Source organism: Onychomys torridus, chromosome 21 (genome assembly GCF_903995425.1).
Source record: "Onychomys torridus chromosome 21, mOncTor1.1, whole genome shotgun sequence".
Lineage (NCBI taxonomy): Eukaryota > Metazoa > Chordata > Mammalia > Rodentia > Cricetidae > Onychomys > Onychomys torridus.
This window is the reverse complement of record NC_050463.1, coordinates 48,109,111-48,129,155: the sequence shown is the minus strand read 5'-3', so window position 1 is coordinate 48,129,155 and position 20,045 is coordinate 48,109,111. Positions and strand designations below refer to the sequence as shown.

The window sequence follows — 20,045 nt, the reverse complement described above, 5'->3', positions numbered from 1 at the left end:
CTGGAGGCAGGAGCTGAAGCAAAGGCCATGGAGGGTGCTGCTTACTGGCTTGCTCCCCACAACTTGCTCAACCTGCTTTCCTATAGAACCCAGGACCACCAGCCCAGGGACGGCCCCACCCACAATGTCCTGAGTCCTCCCCCATTAATCACTAATTAAGAAAATGCACTACAGGCTTGCACAGCCCAACCTTATGGAGGCATGTTCTCAACTGGGGTTCTCTCCTCTCCGATGACTCTAGCCTGTGTCAGCTGACAGTACATCAGCCAGCACACTTGGCCCCTTGTCAACGTGACAGAGAACGCATTTCTCAGCTCAGGCTCCCTCTTCTCTGACTATAGCTAGTGTAAAGCTGGCATAAAACGTCAGTCACATGCGAACAGTACAGCATCAAAACAAATAACAGCATTGTCAACACCCATTCTGATGCTTACATCAGCTCTCTTTTTTTTTTCTTTTGCAATATTCAGACAAGGATTAGAATCTTAGGGCAAAAATACTATTAGTTTCTGGATATATCCAAAGCCCCAAAATGAATTCTTTTTTTTTTTTCAAGATTTATTTATTTATTTAGAAGAGGTCATCAGATCTTATTACAGATGGTTGTGAGCCACCATGTGGGTGCTGGGAATTGAACTCAGGACCTCCGAAAGAGCAGCCAGTGTTCTTAACCTCTGAGCCGTCTCTTCAGCCCCCGAAATGAATTCTTGTATTTCACTAACACGTAGTATTAGTTACTAGAACTCCCTCATTTTTAAGTAATATATGATTATTATTTTCAAGATCAGAAAGGTATCTTGGTGGAATGGGTAAGCCACACCCACATGAGTGCTGTCCCTAGAGGGTGGCAGTGCCCATGCTTGGCACAATGCCTGAGGTACAGCAACTGGGCAACATGACGTGTGACGAGGGGTACTAAGAACCAACTGGAAAAGCACCTGTCGTCTCTAACTGAAACCAACCCCAGTGTCCTGACTGAAGCGCATTTAGACAGCACAGGAGACCCCCAAAGAGCTTGCACTTTCTGCAGAACAGCAAAAGGCTTCTGTAGTCGGCCCACAGGGAGCGCTAAGGAAAACAGAAGCAAGGTCCACTTCCCTTCCGCCACATGTTATTGTCTCTCACAGGATCCCAGGATTACCCTCTGAGAAGTTAATGTTTTCCCCACAGAGTTGCTGCTGAGCCACTAACCACTGCTAATTAGCTTCATGGGGACACATTTTCAAATGGCTTGAGGCTTCTGCCTACCAGATGGCAGCTCCAAGATCACCACTCATTGAGAGTGCAGTTAGTGTCATTCAGATAACGTTCTTTATCTAGGAACCCACGCTTCTGAGTCTCGATAGCAACGGCAGATGGCACGTCCAAGTGGACCCTAGGACTCCCCGGCCTTGCGATACAGGCCCTATCAGCTAAAAGTGCCTCTCTCCCCCAACACCACCCCTCCCTGCCATCACCTTGAACCCACTGTTCTATGAGGAACCCAAGAGGAAAAGGTTAAACAAGCAGCTAGGCAGAGAACCCTTCACTTCGTGGCAAGCACCTAACCCCACCATGGAAGGCACTTGGGGCCACTAGCAGGAGGAACCATGATCTCCTAGACACCTCATAGACACACACCAGGAACCAGTACCCATCCCAACCCAGACAAAAAACACATTCGAAACCAAGAGCTAGGAAAGTCCACTCCAGAGAAAAGAATGTAACAGATCATTTCCCTTTAATGAGCTTTCTTATCTATATGCTCAAGCACAAGAAAATGCAAACTAGTCTACGAAAGAGTTCATACTCGGGAAACCCGAAGTGAACGGTGGCTCATGGCGGTAAAAACGACAGACGACTACTCAGGGGAGACTCTGCCATGACATCAGTGGACAGAGAGAGATCAGCGGGACTCTGTCACCTCGGGTGCTCTGGGGAAGCATTCCTTCTACAAGCTGAAAGGCCTCTTCCTGGCATTCACATCCTTTATTCCAATTGCCATTCTCTCAGCTCCTGGGGACTCCACAGGACACAGAGAAACTACCATAGTGTGGTGTTTACATATTCTTGGCCCCCATAATCTCAGAGGGAGTGGCACTATTAAGAGGTGTGGCCTCGTTACAGGAAGTGTGTCCCTGTGGGAGGGGCGGGCTTCAAGGTTTCCTATGCTCAGGATACTGCTGCCTGTAAGATGGAAGACTCTCAGCTCCTTCTCCAGCACCATGTCTGCCTGCCCGCCGCCACGCTCCCCACCAAGATGATAATGGACTGAACCTTTGAAACTGTAAACAAGCCCCCTCAGTGAAATGTTTTCCTTATAAGAGTTGTCCTGGTCATGGTGTCTCATCACAGTGATAAAAACCCAAACTAAGACAGCCGGTCCACACTGGTGGGTATCTCAGTCTCAGTTTAGAACCCCATTATGAATCCAAAATGCCCCCCACAGGTTCACCTCTTTAACAGTCATTCATTCTCTAGGTGTTGGCATGGTTTGAGAGGCTGTGGAATCTTTAGGGAACTAGGTCACAAAGGGCAGGACTCAGAGGTCATAGCTCTGCTTCTGGGCTCAGCGTCCCCTAGCATCCTGCCCGCTTTGATGTGAATGCTGTCTGTCAAAGCCCCCCCCCCCCTCCAGGACCTACTCACCATGGTGATCTAAAACCCTCTGAATCTGTGAGCCAAAATCAACCCTCCCTTAAGCTGCTTCTGTAAGATAGTAAGGTCGGGGTAACACAACAGTAGCAACCACAGACCTCCTCCTCAGAGATCTTGAAGGTATCCACACAGCGTGGAGATGTTACAGATTTCACTGTGAATGCTCACATTTTTCACATTTTAATCTCTGGGTCACTGGTTTTGTTGACGATCACTTGCCAACTTACAAGGAAAATATTTTAGCTTAACTTCTCAAGACCAACACCCTTTCCACATTCCCATTTTACTCTACATTTCTGCAATTTAAATTAAGATAATGGCCATTCTCTTGCATTGTGTTGCAAGATTTTTGAGACTGTCTTTCTGGAACTTAAAATTCCCCACAAGATTTTTTTTTTTTTAAAGTAGTACAAGGGCACTCTGGTTCCCACACCATTCACAAAAGCTTATTTATTTAGCACATTAGAAAAGCACATTGAGATACATGGGACCCACCCACGCTGTGCTTCCTTCGGTAGGGAAAAATGCCCTCCCCAGCCCACAGGGGTGTGGGAAGCCCTGATCTCTTCCTTCCCTCTTCCATGACCCAGGTGAAAAGGCCCCCAGCGCCTCCCTCCCAGGGAAAGAGAAAAATGTGCAGTCCCGCAGCAGCTGCTCCAAGTGTGCAATCAAGGAGGCAGCTATGCTCTGGGAGGGAGGGCGGCAGAGGCCAGGCAGAAGCTATGGCAAGAATCCTGCAGGGCAGGGCTGACATGTAGCCCAGAGACTCTGCAGCAGGCAGAGGCGGAGGCTGGACAGCAAGTCTAGGAGGTTACATGGACAGGCTTTGCTATCAGGCAGCAAAGCCCACCATCTCCTCATTCATTCATTCATGCATTCATTCATTCGGTGGACACTTACTGAGAACATACTGTCTCCCGGATTTTCCTCATTAAACGATTTGGCTGAATCTAGCCCATTACTGTCTTTGTAAGTAGTTTTACTGGGAGCTCAGCCACACTCCCATGGCTTCTGCATCCTAAGAACAGAGTGTATGACGATAGTTGTGACTAAGACTATGTGACCTGCAAACCATAATGTTCACTATCTGCTCCATTATAAAGACAGTTTGCCAAACCCTGCTTTGGAAAACTCTGGATGAACCCAACAGAAGTTGAATTCTCCCTATAGTAATCAGGAGAATTAATAACCTAATATATAGTGCTCTGAACTGTTAGTATCCCTCAAGATCCCATGTTGACACCTAACCTCCACGTGAGGATATCTAGAAGTGGGGCTTTGGGGTGATTAGGTCCCAAGGGCTGGAGCCTCATACACCAGTTTAGAGGAGACCTCACACAGAGACCAAGAGCCTGAACCAATGCGCCTTTGACCTCAAGGTCACAGACAGAAGAGGGCTGATTATGAGCCAGGAAGCAGTTCTTACCAGACACACCACGTCTGCTGGCACCGCATCTTAGGCTGTCCAACTTCCAGAATCTCAAGGACTAAGTTTCTGTTGTTGTATCAGTCATCAGTTGATGGCATTTTGTCATAGCAGCCCAAAGCAACTGGTAAGACACACTGGCTGCTCTGTTTCTAAATACTCTTCTGGGTGCCCATCACCTAACCCCTCTCCCCAATTTCAAAGCCTACATGAAAATACCAACTAGGAAAAAGACTGAGTTCCAGAATAGATTGTTTCATTTTGTTTTTGAGATTTCTTCATGTTATATGTATGAACTGTTTTGCCTGCATGTATGTCTGTGTATTAGATGCATATCTATGCTGAAGGTCAGAAGAGGACATGAGATCCCCGGGAACTGGGGTTACAAGTGGTTACCAGCCACCATACAGGTGCTGGGGACGGAACCTGGGTCCTCTGCAAAAGCAATCGCTCTGTTGGTTTGTTTTGTTTTTGAGACAGAGTCTACGTAGCCTTGACTGTCTGGAACTGACTACAAAGACCAGACTAGCCTCTAATTCTGCCTGCCTCTGCCTCCCCAGTGCTGAGACACCCAGCTAGAACAAGTATTGATGGTTTCTGATCCACCTCTCCAGCCCCTAGATTAAGGGCTAATAATAAATTATCTAGCTATGGGTCTGAATGACAGAACACACAGGAGCGTTTTTAAAGGGGGAGGGAGCTACAGAAATCAAGTTTATAGAACACTGAAATATTTTAACTAACACCTGGTAATGTTACAGGAAGTGGAACAATCATAGAATGAATACCTCATAAAAATCACAAGACTGTTAAGCACTCCAAGTACAAACCTTTCATTGTTAAGGATTTAAACTCTTGCTCTTCAAAGACATATATACACCATGTAAAACTACACTGGAAAGAAGGAATGTATGTTAACAGGAAGAAAAGGTACAGCCGTGTGTGTGTGTGTGTGTGTGTGTGTGTGTGTGTGTGTGTGTGTACTGAAACAGATGCAAACTAAAAAGGAGACCAAAACACACATTTTCCCCCCAATTATTTATCCACCTACTATTTGTTTCTAACCCCAGTGATTAAAAGGCCACGCCTGACCCTAACACCATCAGCCCTGTCAGAACCCAGCACCACATTCGAGTGTCTGTAGGAGCACAGGGACAGCAGCACTTCCTCCCTGGAAATACTGAGAGGGTGGCACTACTCATCCCACATAGCCGCACGTGATCATAGCCACACGTGATCAAAGCCGCACGTGATCACGGCAGCATTATTTGGCACCATCTGCAACGGTAGAAATGCTCTCTATCCGCACTGGTCAAAATCACCACTGAACACGCCAGGTATGTGGCTCCCGAGCACCTGAAATTCAGCTCGGACAACTCAAGTACTGGATTTTATTATTACAGTTACTTGGTGAGAATTCCACAGATGAGTTGCGAGTCTGCATCATTTCTACCCCCCCTCTCCAACTATGCCCCCTCCCCCTCAAATTTACGACTTCTTCCATAATTATTAGTTACACACACACATACATAGACCTACCCACACCCCTGACCAAGTTCATTTAGTGTTGCTCCTATGTACATGTGTTTAGGGGAGACCTCTTGAGATTGGGTTAATGCTTATTATTTTATTATTATTATTTGGGTGTTTGGGTGTTTCTAGTTTACTGGAGTTTTTTATTTTGTTTTGTTTTTAATAACAGTCTTATGTAATCCAAGATGACCTCAAAATCAAAAACCTCCTGGTTAATCTTGTCAATTTCATTGAATTGAGGGACTCTTAGGAGATTCACAGAGCACACTACTGGGTATGTCTGTCAGGGCATTTCCAAAAACTGGCACGTGGGACAGCAAATCAGAAGGGACCTGCCCTAAATGAGGGCGGCACCATCCAACAGGCTTGCCATACTTGCCAACAGAAAACTGTAGGGAAGCCAGCTAAGGAGACTCAAGCTCAGATCTTCCTGCCTGAGTGGTCTGCTGCTCCCGCCATGATCGGCCGGCACCACGCTCCCCCGTGTCAGTGTGGACTCACACCTCTGGTTTTTCAGGCGGACGCCAGGCCTTCAGCCTCAGGCTGGAGCCACGTGACTGGTCACCTCGGTTCTGAGGGCCTCCCTCTACTAAAACTGAGCACCTACTGTGTTCTCCGGCTCTTCAGTGCGCAGATGGCCGCTGAGTCCAGCCTCAGACTGTGGAAGCCACTCTACTAAATCCTTATGGATAGGAAGGATACGCTATAACTTCCGTTCCAGAGAAGCCTGACTAACCAATAAACAGCATGTGACAACAGAGAAATGGCCAATCAAACATGGAAGACACGAAGTAAAATTGAGTTAGGGAAGTGCCAATCAGACGCTAAGGGTCTGATTTCCTATGCACACACCCTGTAGCCGTGTGTTCCAGGAATTAAGAAACTCAGTACATATGCCATGTCACACGTCACTATTACAGAATCACCAGGACAAGGATCTGCAGGCAGACTCTGTCCTGGGTTTTCCATCGAGCACCTGTGACGTAAGGCTGCCCTCAAAAATCCATTTCCAGCCTAGCTACCACCCCTCACCCGCCTCACCCCTTACCCCCCCCCCGCCTACCTAGCTGCTCAACTCAGGCTGTGCATCTCACAGTTGCTTAAGTCAATATTCACTGACTCAGGAAATACTCACTGACATTTACTGCACACCAAACACTGTTTCAGGGGGCTGGCTGCTGTGGGATGTTCTGTATGTCAAATGTGTTGCTCTGACTGGTTAAAATAAATAAAGTGCTGTTTGGCCAGTAGCCAGGCAGGAAGAATAGGGTAGGTGGGACAAAGAAGAGGAGAAGTCTGGGAACAGGAAGGCTGGGAGGAGACACTGCCAGCCGCCGCCATGAGAAGCAACATGTAAAGACACCGGTAAGCCACAAGCCATGTGGCGAAGTATAGACTAACAGAAATGGGTTAATTTAAGATAGAAGAAGTAGATAACAAGAAGCCTGCCACGGCCATACAGTTTGTAAGCAATGTAAGTTTCTGTGTGCTTTCTTGGTTGGGTCTGAGCGGCTGTGGGACTGGCCGGTGAGAGAGATTTATCCTGACTGTGGGCCAGGCAGGAAAACTCGAACTACAGCTGGCTACCTCTCAGTATGGTCCCTACTTTCAGGGTCCCTACCTTGAGAAACTGCTTCCGTTTCCTCTGTGTGCAAGCCAGGAATAGGGACCTTATTTCCTTGTTTCCTTCCCAGAGTTCCCCTTAATTACTCAGTCCTACACTTACCTTCTAAATCTCCATCTGGTCACGTTAGTTCTGCTAAACACCTAGAGACTAAGCCAGTAGCTGTTAAACGTACAATCTTGCCCTCAAGCGTGTATCTGGAAACACTAGTTTTTGTCACAAACCAGGGTTCTCCTGGTGTCTAAGGGGTAGGAGCCAGGGGTGGGGCTGAACATCCCACAGTGCAAGTCCTTCGTGTCAAAGAATCACCCATCCTTAAATGTCAGTGGTGAGCTCTGGACTGACTTGTGTAGACAGGAGAGGGATGCACGCCAAGGTCTTACATTGTGCCGCTTCCTAAGAAATCATCCTGCCTCAGGCGTATTGTGGTGAAATAAATTGACTATTATTATTATTTTTGATCAGACTCGACTCAAGGGAAAGGTGTTTTTCTGTGTGAACACAGTCAATACTCACTGATGCATGCTCTCCACTCCTGCTAAGATCATGATGCAGTAGGAAATCCCACTTTGTACGAGGAAGTGTAAGGCATACCTATAAAAGTGAGAATGTGTTAGAAGCGGCCACAACCATCCAGTTCAAATACCACAAGTACAAAAGTCCTTAAGGTAACCTAGAACGTCCTCATACCAAAAAAAAAAAAAAAAAAAAAAAAGACTAACTCTTCCAAAGCCCACATGACATTCTGCAAACACTGGGGTCAGGGAGCCCAAGCTTTGGACCAACGGAGCTGGATAAATAAAACCAACCTTTACAAGCTCAGCTTAAGGCCCCAGCACTCCACATAACCTAGCAACAGGAAAGCAGTGTGGGGCCCTGTGGACTGAGGATGGCCACCTTCTCCGTAAGACAAGGAACAGTAATTTTAAAAGGAGTAATAAACATGGATTTCAGAAAAGTCCTGGAACAATGCCTGATGTCTCCCCAAACTTCTCCAACACCAGCTTTCTACTTTGTGTTTACCTTTTTAACAGTGTAAGTCACAAAACAAGTTACTAAAAACACCCAAATCTATTCTCAAAGCACAGTGGTCAAGTCAAATGAACTTCCTTCTAAAAAGCCAATAATATGCTATGATATATTTGCTGGTTGGCACAACAGTTCTTTCCAATATCCCAATACAGAAATCATCATTTAATGACAAAAGTAATGTATCTACTCACTTCACAGACTTCAGGCAAAATATGATTTGGACCTCTGGGACGAAACTCAGCCCAAACCATCCCTGAGATCATACATCACACTTGCTCACATGCACACGCTTGTCCTCTTTCAACTTCCCTTTCCAAGGACATGACTTATAGTCAACTTTTGCAGTTATATACATATTATTAAGCTCTTAGTGTACAATTAAAATTACTTTTTAGCTTCATCACAGACTATCAGATAATATGAATATGGAAAAACTGCTTACACATTTTTCTATAGATATATTACAAATTAGGAGTAAGCTCCAAGACAGGCCCGTAGGCCCTACTATACAGACTAGGCCAGGCTGCATCTCTACACACACACACACACACACACACACACACACACACACACACACCACATACACACATCCAGAAACCAATGGCCTGGAATGTTGCTATAATCAGAAGGCTATTGGGAGACAGGAAAACATACACAAATATAAATGAAAATAGAATGAAACTTCAAAGTAATTAATTGAAATATCATCCACCTACTTATTGTCAATACCAACAGTTCGCTAACAGACCTTTAGGCACGTTGTTGGGAAGGATTTTTAATACTTAAAAGTATCTTCAACAAGGTGGAGGAGCATGTCTGATTGAGGGTTACTGAGGGAAGTGTCTCCTTTTCCAGGTCAGTTTCCTTGGGACATAAAGACTTTGAGGTCAACAGTAAAACTCCTCAAACACCGCCAGCCCTCACTTCTTGACAGCCTTCAGGCTCCCCCACCCCCAGCCCCAGCCCCAGCCCCACCCCCGCATGCTCAGCTGCCTTTTGGGTCTGAGGTCACAGCCTGCCATGCTAGTCTCTGCTGCTGTGGTAAATCAAGCTTTCAACACTGACCTGCTGTGGATTCATCTGTTTTGTGAACTCCACAATAAGCAGCAGGTCCCTACTCTGCACAGTTAGACATCCCTTACACTGCCCTTCAGAGTACCTTACATGGCATCATTAGTATCACGTACACAGGAAGCACACTCTAGCCACTTCAGGTTTTCGGGATTACGAGGTAACACATGGAAAGTCTAGAGAGGGGCGCAGGAGTGTTGCAGAATATTATTTTAAGATGTGTTACATTTGCTTATGCTGTGGAATATTTCTTTAATGATGTAAAGATGTGCTGCATTCTTTTATGTTGCATTTGTTTAACTCTGTGAAGCTGTGTTACTTTGCCTGTCTAAAACATCTGATTGGTCTAATAAAGAGCTGAATGGTCAATAGTGAGGCAGGAAAAAGGATAGGCGGGGCTGGCAGGCAGAGAGAATAAACAGGAGAAATCTGGGAGGAAAAGATCAAGGATCGTGAAAAAGGAGGAGAGGAGGATGCAAGGGGCCAGCCACCCAGCGACACAGCCAGCCATGGAATAAGAAGTAAAGAAAGGTATACAGACTAGAGGAAAATAAAAGCCCAGAGGCAAAAGGTATAATTTTAAGAAAAGCTGGTGTAATTAAGAAAAGCTGATTAGAAATATGCCAAGCTAAGGCCAGGCATTCAAAAGTCGTAATAAGACTCTGTGTGATTTATCTGGGAGCTGGGTGGCGGCCCCTGAAAGAGCAAAGAGTTAAAACAAACAAGTACACAGGAGTGAGAGGCTAATTCAGTACTACATGAAAAAGGGTGACAAAGAGATTGGATAAACCGAGAAATCCCGCCCTTGACCAACTGGATAATGGTGGTACAGTCTGAACATCTCTAACCCACAAATCCACTGAAAAACTTCCCATTCTGGAGTGTCAGAGAATGTAGGCTTCTTTATGACAGACTTCCAACCAGTAAAGTCTACACAAATAATCCAAAGTCAGACACTTCTAATCCCAAGACTTTAGAAAAGAGACACTTCCTCTGGAACCAACAGACGACTGAGTCTGAGCCCAGCCCTGCTCATGCTAACAAGCAATGTTATTGCTTCTCTTCTGGACAGTTTCTATTACATCTGTCTGTTATTGCTGTTGTGTGTACACATGTGTGTACATGTGCACGCCCACATTCCTCTGGAAGTCAGAGGACTACAGGCAGAATTCAGTTCTGTCCTTACACCACTGGGTCCTAGAGATCAAACTCAGGTCACCAGGCTTGGCGGCAAGTACCAAAGATATTTGAATGAACAATAATTGTTATAAGGAGCTTGCAGGCGCTAAGAAAAAAAGGGGAGGGATAAACAGAAGTAGGTAAAGTGAGCAATTATATATTTACACAGCAAATACGCCCTCCAAAGGGAAGTGGTAAAAATCAGTGATAGGACTGCCCAAGCCAAAACACAAAAAACAGAAAAACCACTAACAAATGCAAAGCTAAAGAATAAGCCAGAATACTTACCATTAACTAATTCCAACTAATAACGAATTTAACTTAGTCTCCCCCTTCTTACCAAAAAAAAAAAGAAAGAAAAGAAAAGGAGGTGGAGGAGGAGGAGGAAGAGGAGGAAAAGGTGGAGGAGGAGGAAAGAACCCACTGAAATAACCAAGTCTCTTGCACCATATGTAACTTGAAAGTCAAGACAACGTAACCTTGAGCTAAAGCCTGGTAACTGTAACACTGTGTTCTAAGTATCCATGAAGATTCACATGGTGAAACATCTCAGCCAAGGACAGCTCAGCAGAGACTCACTCACCTTTCCCCACCTCACCCTCCCTGCCCAGTACACGCACCTGCTTTTCCCAGAGCACAAAGTGAAGGGGGCCCCCAGGCCAATCTGAGCTAGATGTGTTCTCCACCCCTTAGGAAAACATGCTACACACACACACACACACACACACACACACACACACACACACACAGGGGGGGGGGGATGACGACTCAGCTATTGATGAGAGAATGTACACTGACATACACTTCAATGTGCTCTAAAAATGGGGGGAAGCTAATAAGAAGGGTGAGGTGTTAGTGACTGTTGAAGCTGGGTAATGAGAGAATTATGTCTATCCCATCAGTCTATGCTGGAAAAGTTCTATGGTGTTTAAAAAATCCACTACCTCCCACAAGTCGATATAGAAACCTCAGGAAACTTCAATGATATACACTGAATGCCATCCAAGAATTAAAAGGCCCATATACTTCGATCTTAAGACATCATGGTAAACTACGCCCATCACAGGCAAACAGTACGTGGGCTACCAGTGAGCCAGCCAAGGGCAATATGGTAGAGATGGATTAAATTATGCTGTTGATTGATTTGTGGTAGACATGGATAAATTATACTCAGGTGATTTTTCGTGAGGTCCTAGGAAACATCTGCAATTCCTGGAGGCAAAGGGCAGATTAAGAAATACCAGGAGTGTAGCCTGTAAGGAGAAAGCATGAACAGCTGGAGATAAGCACACTGTTAACCGGAAGAGTGGCACCGTTATCCAGCCCACCACGGAAACCTGGCAAGCACAGAACAAGTGAGTACACAGCCAGCTCTCTCACAACCTTCTCAGCGCCTACAGGAGCCTGAAGAAGAGCAAGTCCAGAGTCCTCATCTGTGAATGGTGGGCACTCAGGAGTCTCTCCCAGGAGGGAGATTGTGAGTCACCAGGAAGCTCTTCTATCCAGTCTCTGCTGCCTTGCCAAGAGTGACTGAGTACCTTCCTGCCCTGCTTTCCTCATTCAGACATGCCCACAGGTGCCAAGAAGCAGCTCAGGCAGTGCTCCAAACTGTAAGCTCTCGGGCTAGCCCAGTGAGGAAGATGGGGGCTAACCACACACATGCATGTGTGTGCACACGCGCACACACACACACAACACAACACAACACACATACCAACACAACACACATACCACATACACACACACACACACACAACACAACACACATACCCCACACACACACACACATTTGAAGGATCCTGAGTAAAAACTTTTCTCTCTTCATTTTTTTCTCCACCGAGAACAAACAAAAGCCTTTTCCTAGCTCATACTATGAGAGTCAAGCAAACGGGCTTTCCCAGAGCCCGCAGCACAGAGAAAAAGGAACAAATAACACACAATTTATTGCTTGTTTCAGCACAAAATATTTTCAGGATGGGTGAAATAGACTGCCTCTATAAGTCCTCCTTGTGCCCCTGTTCATAAGTTATAAACAGTAAATCTTCCCTAAGATAAAGCTCGAGAGATTCCCGTTCCCAATCCATTGCTTCTAGACTAAAAGTAAAGATTTTGAAAGTTAGCCTTGAAAGAAAACTTTGTAAATAAATTTCAAAGCAGAATCCTATATAATGTATCTGTCTACACACTCAATTCTCAAATATACCTAACAGCGTTCATTTAAACATGATCAAAATGATTACTTACCATCCAAAGCAAAAAAATGCAAGATAAAGGCCCAAAAGGGTAGCAACTACGTGTCTGATAAAAGAGCTAGTTTTGCTTGAATGCAGGTAAGTTCGAAACCAAACGGCTGCTAACAAGGCAAAGAGTTGGCACACTACAAAGTTGACCTGCAAAAAAAATTAAAATTGTGTGTTAGCGATAGACCGAATCCTTCAATGTCACACTTAAATTCTAAAGACAGAAATACCACAGTTAATATAAAACGAAGTTCTGTTCGTTTACAGAAAACCCAAAACCAATAAATGGGGCATTTCCCAGGGAGGAGCCTCAAGGTTAAGTGATGGGTCAACAGACATTTCCTGCATTGCACCTGGCAGGAGACAGGTGTGCACAGGTGAGGGCAGGACACCACACTGGAATGGAAAGCACAGGACACTCTGGGTTAAGGGACAGAGGAACCTGTTTAGACGGCTCGGGTATTAACAACTGGTAGGAAAGTAAAGCTCCAAGTTTCCCACAATGCTCAGGGCCAGGGTAAGCTCCCCTAAGTCCCCAGATGCTACAGATTCAGTGGGATGGGGACACAGGGCCATCCATGGAGGTGGGAGCACAGTGGAGCTGCTATAGTCTAAACATGACTACTACAGCAAAGGTAAAGGACAGCAGGTAAGACAGAGAGCCCTGGATGTGTGCTGGGCGGGGATCACACACCTTTCCCGAGTCTAGCAGGGCTACCGTTGAACTCCCCACAGTGCTCAGAGCCACGTTCCTCACAGGCAGAGGCAAGCCTGGGGCTGCTCGCTCTCCACCCACAAGGCCTGAGAACAAGGGTCTCTTGTGGAATGTGAAGGCTTCAGGAAAGCTGCCATTCTCTCTTACAAGACTCGTTCTCATGAAATGTGCAGGGAAATACTTCTAGAAGCCTGTAGATAATGCTCCCTCTCCCTGCAGTACAGACAAGCAGGCTCCAGCCTTGCTGTGATGAGAACAGCTGGATATTGTCTGAGACTGCTGTTCTCTGAAACACACTTGGTGCAAGTCAAACATCTTCCCAGCGGGCTCTAGCACCTGCCTCTCCTAAAGTTTTAACGGTGTGTTTTGAAAATTAGCCAAAAGTACAGACATCAGAAAAACTACTGTTCTTGACACTAATGACCAACACCTATTCACATGAGTCTTAGACCTAAAAACCTTCAAGAACTTGAATTCTTTCAAGTATGTCTTCATTAGATAAAAAATATTATAGAGCATTTGCAACAGAAAACACAAGTGGGCTGGAAACCAAGTCTTGACCCTATCCCAGGGTAACTAGCCTCTAACAGAAAAGGCACGCAGTAACGGGGACACTGGCACACATCAGAAAGTGCTTCAAGAACAGGCTTGAAGGTGAGCGTCAAAAGCAGGTGACATAGGGGCTGGAAGGCCGGGACAGTAGTCCCCAGGGCCGGCAGAGTGCCACCACCCGAGGGCTGTTTCCTCCCACTGCTCACCCTCTTCTCTTTTCACATGTTTGTGTAACAGGAAGGAAGTTACGATTGTGATAGAAGCATCCTATGAAATCTCACGGACTCTTCCCGCCATGGTCTTTCACATCAAGGACATTGAGATCAGGCCTCACTCCACACAATCACAATTTTTGGCACACAAGACTATATTTAAAAAAAAAAAAAGTATCCAGTACAGATTCCTGTAACCCAAGAAATGAGAGCGCCATGCTGACCACTAAGGGAAAAGGCATCCTGAGGAACAACGTCCTAGGGACAAACGGGTGCATCAGGGAGACGAGGGGGCAAGCTCAGCAAGGGCACTCTGGGTGTATGCATTTAATAACAGTCCGAAAAGTCTGAAGAGGTCTTAATAAAGAAGGCACTGGGACCCCTCCCACCACCACCTTGGAAGACAGAGAACAAAGCAGAGACAGTGTACAAGGCTGCTGTTACAATCCCCAGGGCCAACAGAGAGCCTAGACTTGCTGGGACAGTTGGGGCGTGTGGGACCAATCAGATGTCAGGATAGGCTAAGCCATGAGAACCTGAGAAAAGGCAAGAGCCATTGATTGGTAGGAGATGACAAGGTCAGTCAAGACCAGGAAACAGGAATGAGCAGTCTGAGGGAAATGAATCCTACACCTTCTGCATGTGTGGCTTATATGGGCTCATGTGCATAACCAGACATGGTTCAGAAAGGTCTAGACCAGTGGTTCTCAACCTTCCTAACACTGCGGACCCTTTAGTACAGCTCCTCATGTTGTGGTGACCCCCAGCCATAATATTATTTTTGTTGCTACTTCTTCACTGTAATTTTGTTACTGTTATGAATCGTAATGTAAATACCTTTGATTTTCATGGTCTTGGGCATGACCCCTGTGAAAGGGTCATTTGACCCTCAAAGGGGTCGCAACAGACAGGCTGAACCACTGGTCTAGAGCCTTGAGGCAAATGTGAGTCTGAGAGCTGGACACAGTTGGGAGAGAGCTACAGGGAGACAAGATGGCGTTGGGCAGGACCCTGAGTCCTGCAGCGCTAAAGGACCCCAGAAGCGGAGGAGCAAGCAGTCTTGGGAAATGTAAAAGAAGACCCAGGACGCAGGTGCAAAGAGGCTGTGGCTGCCGTCACTGGGTGGGGCAGGGCAGCAGTTCCCAATCCCAGCAGATCTCCACGACTCTCTGAGAAGTCTTTCTCCCAATCACTCACCCTTTTCCCTAGCATAAAGTTCAAACTGGCTGTCTAATTAAGTAACTACAGCTTTACTGGTGACCCTGGCAAGAGTACCTAAAAAGTCGCAGAGACAGATGTTATAATCAGGAAACTGTCTCACTGTTTAGGTGACATCACTGAATGGTGTAACACCATTCACTGCCCACTAGTTGTCCGGATAGTTGTGCCCAGGAAGATGCACAGGATGTGGTCCTGCAGGAAAGGACAAGGTAAGGCACAGTCGCAGAGCAGATCTGAGTGAGTTTAAGAGTGGGGGTGGGTAGTGCCCCCCCTCCCCGCACAAGGGAATCCCAGGCATCCCTAGGCCAGAAACGTTGGGGCACACCCGTGAGATGAGCACTGAGAGTGTGGGAACCCCAGGAGAGAGGGCAGAAACATCCATGAAAACCACAGGACATCACCATGGAGAGATGCAGATTATTGCTTTTCTGTTAGAAAAGACCGGAGGACACAAACGAATCCAGACATTCCAACCATTCTTTTCAAAGGTCTAAACGTACAAACTTCCCCAACAGAAACCATCTTAGATGGGGAAGGTTGGAAAGGCAGAGTCCTAGGGAGGTGAGAAAATGGGTGTGTCCATGAATGGTCCAACATGGTAACATTCCACACTACCCATCACACGCTGCCTTCTGAACTCAGCCCCCACCACCACCCCAGCTCCCCGAGGCCTCAGAAGGAGCTGTTCTCCATATCGTACTCAACCAGCTGAAGTTCTGAGCTTGAGATCACACAAACTACAGGGCGATACCCAGGGTCCAGTCAGGGTCAGCCGCTGCTGTGCTGGCCAGACTGCTTCCAGAGTATGTCTCAAGGTCAGTCTCAACTGCCACAGGCAGGGTTCTGAGACAGACAGACAGACATTGCCATCATATCTCACTCAACACAGGAGAAGCTGCTTTAGGGAGATGTCAAACATGATATCTGATGTGGCACCTAGGGCACACACCTGTAACACCAGCACGTCTACTAAGGTAGGAGAGCTGTGAGCCTGAGGCCAGCTTGGATACACAATGAGCTCTTGTCTAAAAGGGGGGGGGAGGGAGGAAGGGAGGGAGGGAGAGAGGGAAGGAGGGAGGGAGGAAGGGAGGGAGGGAAGGAGGTAAAAGGGGGGGGAGAGAGAGAGAGAGAGAGAGAGAGAGTAAGTTGGTGTAAATTTGGCTTGGAACATGTCAACTTTTCATACATGCTTTCTTCTAAAAGGGAAAAGTTTAGAACAAAAGAACTTTAATTTTCTTCTTTTACTTTTTAAATATTTATTCTCTCTCCTCCTTCTCCCCACCCCTTGCCCTCTTGTGTACCCACAGCAGGCTTTGGAAGTCAGAGAACAGCTCATGGGGACCTGGCTTTCCCTTAAATGTTTCCTAAAACTATTAAAGCCCAAAGTTAACAACATCTATCTTTCTCTTCAAAATAGAATTACCTCTTTTGGTCTATATGCTATTTGGTTTTTGTTGCCGTTGTTGTTTTTGTTTTGTTTTGTTTTGTTTTTTTGAGACAGGGTTTCTCTGTGTAGCTTTGTGCCTTTCCTGGAACTCACTTGGTAGCTCAGGCTGGCCTCGAACTCACAGAGATCCGCCTGCCTCTGCCTCCCGAGTGCTGGGATTGAAGGCGTGCACCACCATTGCCCGGCTTTGTTGCTGTTTTTTAATAAATCTTTCTAATAATGTCTAAGATACTGCACGAAAATACCTCACAAATTAGATGTTATTGAATGTTCTTAATGAGGCATACATGCTTTGTCCGAAAAGACTCAAAATGCCCCGATACGTGCACGCTTACATACACAATAAAGCCTCTTGTGCAACATAGTCCTTCCCACCCATCCCAACCCATTCCTCACCAGTCTGAAGAAGTCTGTAGGGCTCCTCTGTGTATCTTCACACTTTTTATGCACGTTTCTATTTTCTATTGCTTTGGATGTCTAACTTTCTACAAGGTAAAAACAAGGCTGAGCCCCTGAAGTTGCTCTTAAGACTTCCTTTCTGGCGTTCGTCGGGATGATGCACACACTGCTCAGGTTCCACTGTGGGACTTCGTGGATGCAGACTCACTCAACTACATACAGCTCAACTGAAGTGTCTTCCACTGAACTGCGTGCGGCCCAATTGCTCTCCTGAGCAGCTTAGGCCTCTCAGGCGCCCACTCAGCAATCGGGTGCTACCACTCCACATGCCTGGCCACATTTGGTACCGGCAGACTCTGCATTTTCACCAAGTTAGAAAACGGGAGATTTTAGCTCACCACTTTTTAAAGCTGTCATTTTTTTTCATAGATCTGTTGAACACTAAGCTTCCACTTGATATCCTCTTCCTATTTGTCTAGTGGGTTTGATTTTCCTGGCGGCTTTTTTCTTTCTTTATTTGAATTGGCTGTTTTGCAGACGGCATCTGTCAGTCTGTGGCTAGCCTTTTATCTGCATCTGTGGCTCCTCCGTAACAGCTGGTTCCTCCATGGCACATGTGGTCTTTAGCTTTTGACATCACACACAGAACTGCAATACCTGAATGTGTGATGTGCATCTGGGCATGTCTTGAGTTGTTTTTAAAAGGGAAACCAGAAAATAGTTGATAAGGCAGAAAATAAGTTGCTGAGTGAGAGAAAGCAGAAATCTGAGTGTTGTACTTTGGGCGTTAGTATGTTTATCTGCTTCCTACTTGAACTGTCTTAATGTTCCCAGAGCCAGCAGCCCGATTCTAAGTAGAACAAACATCTTATTGCGTTCACAACTCCAAGTTTTCCTTGAGGGTCAGTGGCATCTCAACTTAAAGAAAACAACATGGCAGATTCAGGATGTGCTTCTACCGCTGGGTTCCTAAAATGAACCTTTTTTTTTTTTTTTTCATTTTCTCATCGACTAAAGGTGCACAGGTGTGTGTGTGTGTGTGTGTGTGTGTGTGTGTGTGTGAGAGAGAGAGAGAGAGAGAGAGAGAGAGAACACACAGTCACATTCTATCTGAATAACAGGCTGCATTTGCTCTTTTTGCGCTTTAAAGATCACTTACTAGAAGAGGTCGGAGGTTCCTGGGGGTTCAAACCTCACAGCAAACAATGCACTCACCACAGCCATTTTCCAGCATGCGTACATCATTCACTTTGATAGCCAGGAGCCACACATGGCCACGACTGCTTATCTGTGGCTACTCTCTGAACTGAGATGGGTCTTAAGTGCAAATAGGCACCAGACTTCAAAGGCTTAGTATGAGCAATTTCTTTAATGTAAAATATATAATTAATAATTTTATAACCAGGAATAGCGCCATGTGCCTATAGTTCCAGCACTTGGGAGATCCAGGCAGGAGGACTGCTTTAATCCCGGGAGTTTACCCTCACTTGGGCCACAGAATAAGATCCAGTTCCAAAAGAGCAATAATAGCTGTATACAGAACACATGGAAATAATGTTTCGAGCACGCTTGTTAAAGAGAAGATCACCAAGGCCACTGACTTCAATGACATGCCCTGTTCTAATGTTACTTTATAATAATATGAAGGGGTTTTTCTGTATGATACACATTCTCAGTCCCTCCACATGAACAGTATTTGTAAGACTCTGTACTGGTGAGGAGAATGAAAAGGAACCAGGCAGAAAGCTAAGGGCCAAAGTTCAAGGTGCTCCCCAGGCTCCTAAGACAGAAGAACATCTTCAGCTTTGGGAAAGCTGTGCTCAGTGCCATCGGCACAGCTAGTGCAGAACCATCCGCTGGAAAGTCACAGACAGACTCTTGGATATTCCTGTGTTTGAAATGGGACTGATTTTTTTTTATAACTTCTCCATGTAAAATTCACATGCAGCTAACTGTAAAACAAATGTTCTTTCCTGCCAACAGTGTGCTTCGACTCAACCTCATAGACCAGCAGAAATGATGGAGCCCAATACAAAGAACCTTTAGGAATCCATACTAGCTAGCTAAGCCCTAAATAAGACACCATTACCCACCCACCACATAAGCCAGACTTCAAAGTCTGTCAATACCAAGTGTAGACTTCAATGTCTGAGTAATGGGATTTCTCACACATGGCCAACATCAACTTGAGAAAACTGCTAGGCATTTTCCTATAGCATTAAGGACAGTCTACCTATAGCCAGCCACTCCACTCTCCTTACGGGTAGAACATCGGCACTGAATGAGGTAGAAACAATGGCCAAGCGTACTGTGATATGTCCACCCAATGGGAAACTAGACAGAATAAAGGAAGGGACAGCATAAACAGCCTCTTACAGGAACATGCACTGAACTCAACATATACTGCTGTGCAAGAGCAGACACACTGCTGAGAACCCACTCAGAACATACACATATACAAACATATAACCACATTTCATGAAAGGTCCCACAAAGCAAGCAATAATCCACAGTGGCTGAGGCTATCCACGAAAGGGATCGAACGAACAAATATGGAGGTGACTGTCACTGAAGTGACCAAGGGCTTATCTGGCAGCAGGGAGCAGGTTACAGTAAGGCGAGCTATAGGGGGCACTGGTCCTATTTTATTAACTTTATGTACTAGTTAAGGTTACACTGTGCTATAGTACCAGTTTGTAACAGCTGCAACAAGACAGTGGGTCACATAACAGCCCACGGCCGCTCTGCCTTGCTGAC

The 20,045-nt window shown here is 45.9% G+C and overlaps 1 protein-coding gene across 3 annotated transcripts in view; it reads right to left on the bottom strand.

Annotated features, from left to right (window-relative positions):
* Window positions 1-20,045, bottom strand: part of Mboat2 (membrane bound O-acyltransferase domain containing 2) — a 132,940-nt gene that overhangs the window by 76,955 nt on the left and 35,940 nt on the right. For 2 of the 3 annotated variants that reach the window (XM_036170432.1, XM_036170434.1), the window contains exons 2-3: window positions 12,747-12,892; window positions 7,737-7,814 (exon numbers count right to left, since the gene is read on the bottom strand). The exons of the other annotated variant lie outside the window; for it this stretch is intronic. In XM_036170432.1, the coding sequence (XP_036026325.1) occupies window positions 7,737-7,814; window positions 12,747-12,892 (224 nt within the window). The remainder of the gene's footprint in view (window positions 1-7,736; window positions 7,815-12,746; window positions 12,893-20,045) is intronic. 3 annotated transcript variants of the gene reach the window in all.